Source organism: Trachemys scripta, chromosome 18, assembly GCF_013100865.1.
Source record: "Trachemys scripta elegans isolate TJP31775 chromosome 18, CAS_Tse_1.0, whole genome shotgun sequence".
NCBI classification, from domain to species: domain Eukaryota; kingdom Metazoa; phylum Chordata; order Testudines; family Emydidae; genus Trachemys; species Trachemys scripta.
In genome coordinates, this window is record NC_048315.1 from 9,407,280 (window position 1) to 9,416,842 (window position 9,563).

Below are 9,563 nucleotides of genomic sequence, written 5' to 3' on the forward strand. Positions count from 1 at the left end.
TCCCCAGCCTGCACCCCTCCCCTCAGCCTGCCTGTCCTCCCCCAGCCTGCACTCCTCCCCTGCCTGCGCCCCTCTCCCCTCCCGCCTGTACAACCCCCTTCCCCTGCCTGCTCCCCACAACCTGCACAACACCCCTCCCCACCTGTGCCCCCTCAGCTCCTGCCTTCACCCCCCCGCCTGCCCCCATTCCCCTGCCTCCCAGCCTGCCCCTCCCCCAGCCTGCGCCCCTTCCCCGCCGCCGCTTCTCCTGGCTCCGCCGCTCTCACTTTCAGTTTCTCTCCCACTTCTGCTAGCGCGGGGGAGAAACGCTCCGGCCGTCGGGGGTCGCGTCTGCGCCAGTCGCTCCCATGGCCGACAGCGGGCAGCTGGCGCCCTATTCCAAGCCGGTGAGTCTCTCTCAAGGGCGGGGGCACAGGGCGGGGGACCCCTGGGCTTGGCTGGGGCGGGGGGGGTACAGGGAGAGGGACCCCCGGGCTTGGCTGAGACATGGGGGGGGGCACAGGGAGGGGAACCCCCGCGGTTGGCTGGGGCGGGGGGGGGGCAGGAGAGAGATCGGAGAGAACTCAGGAAGAGTTATTTCTTGTCCCCTCCTCCCACCCCCATTTTGTAGCAGCTGAAATGTTTCTTGGGTTTCTCTGTTATCCCCAAGTTGCTCCTCCCCTGCCTGAGTTGGAGCCATTACTCCTCCCAATCCCCATTCTGGGCGCAGCTGAGTCACTGCTGAAAGTGACCAAGGACCAGATTTCCAAAGATGTGCCGGGGCCAAGCGCCACAGAGGGGCACCTAGTGGGATTTTCAAAAGCAACCGGGCACCTTCAAAGGTCCCTTAGAATATGCGCTAACGACTTATGCTAAACCAGTGGTTCTCAACCAGGGGTACGTGTGCCCCTGGGGGTACTCAGAGATCTTCCCGGGGGGCCATCAACTCATCTAGATATTTGCCTAGTTTTGCAACAGGCTACATAAAAAGCACTGCCAAAGTCAGTACAAACTAACATTTCATAGACAATGATTTGTTTATACTGCTCCATATGCTAGACACTGACATGTAAGTACAATGTTTATATTCCAATTGATTTATTTTATAAAGTTAAGATAAAAATGAGAAAGTCAGCCATTTTTCAGGAATAGTGTGCTGTGACACTTGCATTTTTATGTCCTATTTTGTAAGTTTTTAAGTGAGGTGAAACTTGGGGGCACACAAGACACATCAGACTCTAGAAAGGGGTACAGTAGTCTGGAAAGGTTGAGAGCCGCTGTGCTAAACTCTCTGTTCACCCCTGTATTTGGCTGTGACACTCCGAGTACCTTTCCCAGATCTGGAGCTCTGTGTAGCTCGAAAGCTTGTCTCTCACCAACAGACATTCATCCAATAAGAGACATCACCTTGTCCACTTTTTCTCTCCAGGCACCAAACTCGTAAACGTTCTTGAAAATCCAATAGGCCCCTTCTGTATCTTTAGGCACCTAAATACACTGAGAAATGTGGCCCCAAGTGTCCCGGGTCTGGTAGAGAAAGTAATATGGCACCAGGGTTCATAAGCCAGTGAAAGGGGATGGGGTCACAGCAGTTCGTTGGAAAAGACAGTGGGCCCAATGCATTGCTACTGTAAACTTCAATAATACCAAGGACAAATTTGTCCCAGTGACTGCGTTTCTCACTTTTGGACTAATGCATTTCACAGCTTCTTGGAAAAAGCCAGGTCCTCTTTAGGAAATATGATTCTCCACTGCCCTGCACCTTGTGTATTCATCTACATCTGAGTGCAAAATGCTGTCAAATCAGAATCTCTGCTGGGAATATCTTTGTAAACTTACTTTGCACATTTGTAAATAATTGCACACGGTGTGAGGCAGAGAGGATCAAGACCCCTTGTTTTCGGAGTGTATCTTTGAGGGACAGGAAATGGACAACATTGAGCAACAACCCAGAGACCCAAAATCGAAAGGCGCATTGTTGCCAGGGTTGGGGTGATGAATGATCACAGCAAAGAAATCTGTTGAAACAAGAGGAAATCTGTCTTGTTAGGTTCCTTACAAATGCTTGCAAGTTTTGCACCTATAATCTCCTCTTCGTATTATTCTTTTACCACTGGTATAGGAAATTGTAGCATGCTTACACTCAAGTCCTCTGACAAAAAATGATACACATGAAAGAACTAAGCCTGGGAGGAAAAAGAAACTCAGATTAAAATATATATGTATTTTTTAAAACCACAAAGTCAGTGTTGGTCTGTGTTGTGAAAACTGGAATGATCTTGTTTTTATGCTTCTGTATGCAGAACAGATATAATTTGCTTGGATAATGTTTGGCTGTTTGCTTGTTTTGTTACTTCAAGCAACTTCTCTTTTTGTTTCGAGCTTCTGAGCAGCTTCTGAGTAGAACCACACCAGGAGCGCTTCCACCAATTTAGGGAGGCTGAGAGCCTGGGTCTCAGCTCCGGGCACAGATGGAGAAACTGAGGCACAGGGAGGGGAAGTAACTTGCCTGTGGTCACCCAGCAGGCTGGGGGCGGAGCTGAGAGTTGATCCCAGGTCTCCTGAACCAATCCATTATTCTGTCCACCAGGCCACACTGCCTGGCAGGAAGGAATGCTGACTGTTACCACTCGGATTGACTGAGCTTTGGCTGTTTCATCCTATGGAGCTGGACTGTGAGGGTCGTGCCTGTACACAGCAAGTCATGCTCTTTAGGAACAGTCCTCAGAGAGAAATTTTGCGGCATACTGACTTCAGTTCATCAGGCTGGAATTGTAGTGACTCGTCAGGCGGAGGAATCTAAAGTCACAGCCAGATGAATGGGAGATGAACACCGATTCAGCATTAGAAAAGAGGTTTAAATATTGTACCCTCTAATGTTCACTGTTTTGCTTTCTTTCTGTTCCCCAGTCTCTCCCATTTACTGGCCCTATTCATGGCGGTCTTCATGATGGATTGACGGTTATCATCAGTGGAACTGTTCATCCTACATGTGACAGGTGTGTGCTTGTAGGGATATGGCTGCTCCACTCCTGTGCCTAAAATCAACTGTTGAGAATATTGGAGCATGACCAGGAAGAGGTTAGGAGGTTAGCTCTAGTGACTCAGAGGAATTTGTCTGTTGGAAAGTTTCCCCCATTCCCAGAAACACTGATCCAGTTCTAATCTGTTGACAGAGTCGTTCAGATGTGGCTTTGAGAGCGTGCAAGATCAGGCCTGACATTACAATAATTGATACTATAGGAAATGCACCTTTGAGAGATGTGCTATCGCAACAATAAACAGTTCCAATCTTATAATGTGCCAGTCATGCAGTTATCTCAGAAGGAAGGCCAGTTAAAACACCGGTAATAGGCTCAGTAGCATTGAAACATGCATTGTAAATATTCAAGTTGTTCATTTGAGCCCTGATCCTACAAATATTTACTACCGGGAATAGTCCTAAACAATATGATTAGTTCCAATAACTTCAGTGGGACCAGTCATGGTAAAAAAATCTCTGCCCAGAAGTAAGCGTTTGGAGAATCATAACCTTAGTTGGTTTTCAGCAGGATAAAATCAGTTAGCACAGGCTTAGCTACTAAGTCTGAACACTATGAGGTTTGTTTTCACAATAGACTAGATTGTGATAATACATTACTATGTTGCTTTAAAAAGCAACAAAGAGTCCTGTGGCACCTTATAGATTAACAGACTCTTTGTTGCTTTTTACAGATCCAGACTAACACGGCCACCCCTCTGATATGTTGCTTTAGATTTTCCGTGTAGAAATGTTGCAATGACAGAAGAGACATCTTTAAAAGGGAGCAGCGGCTAGTCCTCTATAAAGACTATTTTGGATACTAGCACACTAGATTTCTTAACCATGCTCAGTTTAGTTCATCTTTGTACTTTTTTCCTTCACAGCTTCAAGATAGACTTTCAGTGTGGATCCTGCCCAAGTCCTGATATTGCTTTTCATTTTAACCCACGATTTGAAGAGGGTGGATGTGTGGTTTGCAATACTTGTGAAAGTCAGAATTGGGGAAGAGAGGAGAGGAAATATGAAATGCCTTTTTTAAAAGGTTACCCCTTTGAGATTCGGATTTTGGTAAAACACGATTCATTCCAGGTAATTGTTAATGCTGTATTGTACTTGCAAATTCATTATAAAATGGCTATTCTGCTCAATCAAGGAACATTCTCACATCTGAAGAATTATATTAAAACAATTCTCTTTTATAGGGAATCTTTAATGGGAGTCTTTCCGTTTATTTGAATGGGAATGGACTAAAACTCTGCTTACTTTTGAATTTTAGGCCCTGATGCTGGAAACACTTGTGCCCATGTTTAATTTTACACATGTGAGAAGCCCCATTGACTTCAGTGAGACTGCTCAGATGTGTAAAGTTAACCATGCGCATATGTGTTTACAGGATTGCGGCCTTAATCCATTTAGATAATTCAAAGACTAGTCAGTGTTAGCTGAGTTCTTAATCAGTTTCTAGTAAATTTCACTTTTGGGTTCACAGGCACTAGCACAGTGCTGCAGTGTTTTGGTTGCAAAAGCTGCAGGGAAATGTTGGTTTATTTTGAATTGATTTTTGTAAAATAGATTTTTGTAAAACTTCATAGAAATATTTCTATTGTTCTTAGGTTTTGTAGTTTTTTTAAAAATCAAACCTTACATTTTCTTATGGGCATGAGACATTATCCTTTATTCCAAAAGAATAACTTCTGCTTTTTACACATGACAGGTTGCTGTAAATGGAAATCCCTTTGTGCAGTACAAGCACCGAATTCCACTTTCCAAAGTGAACCACCTTAGTGTGTCTGGGGGTGTGGATGTGGAAATCATCAGCTTCCAAGATACTGCTGTAAGTGCCGATTGCATGTATTATTGTGTTTCAGAACCACGAGGGGAAATGGAGAAACTCTAATATTTGCAGAGATTTGGGGCATGATCCAGTAAGAATCTGAGTACATCCTGTGAGTTGCTGAATATCTCAACCCGGCCTTGTCCCCACTAGTGCTCCCAATGGTGGAGCTTTACCAGTGTTAGACAGACAATGGGAAAACGCTAGCGTGGACAGAGTGCAGGTATATTTTTATTGCCATATCATGCTCCAAGATGATAAAAAGCCAATGCCTGTCTGTGCTAGTGCTTCCAGTTTTGCCAACACAAATGGAACTGCAACTAAGCTAAACCAACAGTGGGAAAAATGCCAGTGAACTGAGTGAGCTCTGAGCTCAGTGTGGGATGAGTATGTTCTGATCCTTTCAGGACTCATTGGGGTACTTGCAGGATTGGGCCGTTGGTTCTTAAACCCAATATTTTACTTGTAAAAAAAATCCTCTGTTGTATTCCCGTATTTACTGAATTGGAGGCAAGCCTTTCAGGGAAATTGTAATGAGTCTACAGACAGACCACCCTGTGTTATAAACCCATTAAGTATGAAAAGTCAGGGGACTGGATTCCATGCTCGGATTGGAGACCTACAAGGAACTTGTAGGTGCCTACAAAGAACCAGTGGTGTCGCCGATTCTGATTCTCTCTGAGTCAGTACTAGACCAATGCCCCAGCAGGGGGTTAGAAGAGGCTTCATTCTTTCATGTATTTTTAAGGCCAGAAGGGACCATCAGATCATCCAGTTTGACCTTCTGAATATCACAGGCCATTAGTTTTTACTCAGGACTTCTGTATTAAGTACAAAGACTTTAGTTAGACCATAACGTTTTAGTCCTCTGGAAACTAAAATGTGTGTCATGGGAGAAACCAAACTGCCTGTAGTAAAGTGGTCATTAAGGGGTTAACTGGGTTACTCAGAGCAGTGGTTTTCAACCAGTGGTACACGTACTCCCACAGAGATCTTCCAGGGGGAGTAAGATCAACTCATCAATTATTTGCCTAGTTTTACAACAGACTACATAAAAAGCACTAGCAGAGTCAGTAGAAAAAAAAATTTCATGCAGACAACGACTTGTTTATCCTGCTCTATATACTGAAATGTAAGTACTATATTTCTATTCCAATTGATTTATTTTATAATTATATGGTAAAAATGAGAAAGTCGTCAATTTTTCAGTAATAGCGTTCTGTGACATGTTTGTATTTTTATGTCTGATTTTGTAAGCAAATAGGTTTTAAGTGAGGTGAAACTTGGGGGTACACAAGACAAATCAGACTCCTGAAAGAGGTACAGTAGTCTGGAAAGGTTGAGAGCCACTGGCTCAGAGTATTATGCTTTGAGCTATGCTCCACCCTTCCCTCATTTCCTGTTTCATTAGTGTGTGTTTTTCTCACACACAGACAGACAGACAGAGTCTGTATATAGTTGAGTAAAGCAGGAAGTTCCCAGCCTGCAGTACTGTAAACAAAGTGTGTTTCTTGTGCACTTGCACTGAGTGGTCCCTTTACAAAACTGTCACCAGTGCCCAAAGCCCTTGCAATGACAGAGAATTATTAGGTGAGATGTGCCTATATGATCTCAGCAGGTGAACTAAACTCTGTGCTGCAGAGGAAGGCAACTTCCCACCCCCCTACCCAGGTCCCAGCCAATCGGATCTGGGGGGAAATTCCTTCTCAACCCCAACTCTAGCAATCAATCTTACCTGAGTATGTGAGCAAGAGACAGCAGCCAGGCATTTATAAATGCCGTGCTATTGCAAGAACTGTCTTTCAAATTAGATGTGAAACCTAGGTGCTGACTCCTTCTCTGTGTTAAAGATCCTGGCTCTTCTTGCAAAAGTTAGGGGTGTGAACCCTCCTTTCCTGTCCAGATTCCAATGTAGGTAAATTAATTCTTCCTGCAGGAATTCTCTCTGTACTTTCAGTTGAACACAATATACTTTCTTTGTATCCTCTGCCGTTTTACAGTGTGGCGGTGCTCAGATAAACTGCAGCCATCGGTGTGCTGGTAATTGGGTGCTGAGTGAAGTAATCTGAGGATTGTGTTGTGAAGCTTAATTAGTTAAAGTTTTGAAAGTACTGTGAGATCCATGGATCTGTGCAATTCCCTCGAGAAGTATGCAGTGTTATGTGTAATATCAGTTCCTTGCAGAGATGTACTTACAACTAAGGGTATCTCTTGGATAATTGTCCAGATTATTTTATTTGTATAACACCTGCGATGTTTCCTGTTTTCTGGGGTGAGGGTGGGGCTGGGGGGGGAAATATAAAAGACTTAGGAGAATTAAAAAAAACCCTCTAGATTCTAGTAATTAAGAAACCTACTTTTATAATAAGATTTTCCATGCCCAGAGCAAACTATAACCATGCACAATGACATAAATATTTCATAATCTAGTATTTGACATATATTTAATCCTTCACAAAGATATCTGGAATAGTTAGTATTTAATATACAGCGATTGTTTTATTGAATCAAATTTTACAGGTGCATTTGAGCATTCTTAATTTGTAACCTAACTGAAAAACTAAAGCCCCTCATTGTTTTCCCATATTATGATTTCTGTTTCTTTGCAATAATCCTACTGTTGTGTATAGATTTCCCCCCACTGTTGTTTGAGCAAAAGGGAAGGGGCAGAGTCTTCTCACTGCTTTATCTAGTGAATTAGACATTGGGCTGAATCAAGTACCACAATAACCGGGTGTAATTCTGAGGAACTTTAATGAATGCTAAATTTTCCATACTCCAGGGCTGCCCTTGGCTCACGGCCTTTAATCTCTTTCCCCACTGATTCTCCATTGCAGATCCTGGTTTACTTTTGATGCATTGGGCAAGGAATTCATCTGAGGATTCAGGGAAAGAGTGCAGGATCTGGTTCAAATCTAGTTTTTTAGTCAAGGTTGAAATAATTTTGATTGTGCAATCTAGTCTAGTGAACACTGGGGCTACCGAACAGAACTAGCTCACTATTTGACACACATTGAAGATTCTAGCAGTGAATTAAAAGGACTATTACAGGAATACTGAGGAAACTCACATGGTATTTACCCCCACGCCTGTCTGCTACCAGTGCTGTCATCATTAGTTTGGAATAATAACGGCTGGAAAATTCATGACCATATATGTATAAAATACAATTTTTTTTAAAGAATCATCAATTTAAACAGAAATATTTAGGGGAAGAAGAGCAGGATTGAGAGTGCAATTCCAGCATGTTCTCTGGGAGGGTGCTTGTCATCACTAGTGTGGAAATCTGTTGCTTAGAGTGTCTAAACATGTCCAACATATCTTACCCTAACAATCTGTCTAGTTCACGTAACTGTTTCTGCATCAGTACTTTTAATAGTAAATACTCATGGTCTGATTTAAAGGCAATTGTAAGTATTACCTTTGTTGATAACACGGGGGAATTGAATCACAAACAGAAGCCCTGATACAGCAAAGCTCTTAAGCACGTGCGTCACTTCACGTCAATGGGATATAAGCATATGCTTAAGCACCCTTCCTAAACAGGGTTGCTTTCTTGAATTTGGGCCAGATGAGGGCCATATTTGCTCACGTTGGGGAGCACCGTACCTTACTCCATGCGTACTCCCAGTTCCCAGAACTCATGGAATAAGCTATTTCTCACTGTGAGTCAGGGTGGCAGAATCTGGCCCTTTGACATTTGCCCAAGCTTGCGTATCAAGCTCATGGAAGAGTGTGTACCCAGGTCCCCTGACTCCCAGATGGGTGCTGGAATCACTAGACCACATTACTTCTGTCAGCTGATTTTGCCATTCAGACAGGACTGTTAATTCAAGCCTTTTGGACTAATATTTTCTTTTTCATAATATTTAGACCCGAGGTGCTTGGAGCCCTAGAGCAGCTGGGATCGTAAGTGTTTAATCTAACTTCCTTTTTGCACTTTGTATCAACCAAAGTTGGAAAACAGAACAAATCTGACAAGCTATATTTATTTCTTCACCCCACAAAAAATTTGAAGCAAGATTTGTTCAGTAGCCACAGGATTCTGAGTAATTTTATCAGAAAGAAACATATTATCAGAGCATGCAAAGATAATAATGGCAGTATGCCAAAGGAGAGGAAAAAATATCACTGTCTGGGCTTTCTTCATGACTTTTTCAGGGTAAATTTGTACATTCACAAAGATACATTTGTTTTCTATGTTGCTAGTGCCTCCTAGTGGCTATTCTTTTATTTGTTAAGTACCAAGATTGTCTTTCGCTTTTCAGACCAATGCAGCTTTCCCGGTACACAGTTCTATCCTGGATCAACATATAGGGCTAGTCTACACTATGCGGGGGGATCGATCTAAGTTACACAATTTCAGCTATGTAAATAACGTAGCTGAAGTTGACGTACTTAGATCTACTTACTGCAGTGTCTTCACTGTGGTGTGTCGACAGGAGACGCTCTCCCGTTGATTCCTTTTGCGCTTCTTGTTGACGCTAGAGCAATCGGCGGTCAATTTATCGCATCTATAACAGACACAATAAATCGACCCCCGCTGGATAGATCGCTACTCATCAATCCGGCCTGTAGTGTAGACAAGCCCATAGTGATGCTGAATCCATTGGTATTAATTGAAGGGAAAATTTTCTGCTTGATTCAGTGGGCTAAATGGAGTTCTCTTTTACACCATGTAAGTAGAAAATAATTCAATTTGCTTGAATAGCGTTAGTCTGGATTTTA

General features: G+C 43.0%; 1 protein-coding gene across 1 annotated transcript in view; it reads left to right on the top strand.

Moving 5' to 3' along the window:
* Window positions 1-220: 220 nt before the first annotated feature.
* Window positions 221-9,563, top strand: part of LGALS9 (galectin 9) — a 21,624-nt gene continuing 12,281 nt past the window's right edge. The window contains exons 1-5 of the mRNA XM_034752825.1: window positions 221-386; window positions 2,890-2,978; window positions 3,886-4,090; window positions 4,716-4,835; window positions 8,709-8,744. Coding sequence (XP_034608716.1) covers window positions 348-386; window positions 2,890-2,978; window positions 3,886-4,090; window positions 4,716-4,835; window positions 8,709-8,744 — 489 coding nt within the window. The 5' untranslated portion in view covers window positions 221-347. The remainder of the gene's footprint in view (window positions 387-2,889; window positions 2,979-3,885; window positions 4,091-4,715; window positions 4,836-8,708; window positions 8,745-9,563) is intronic.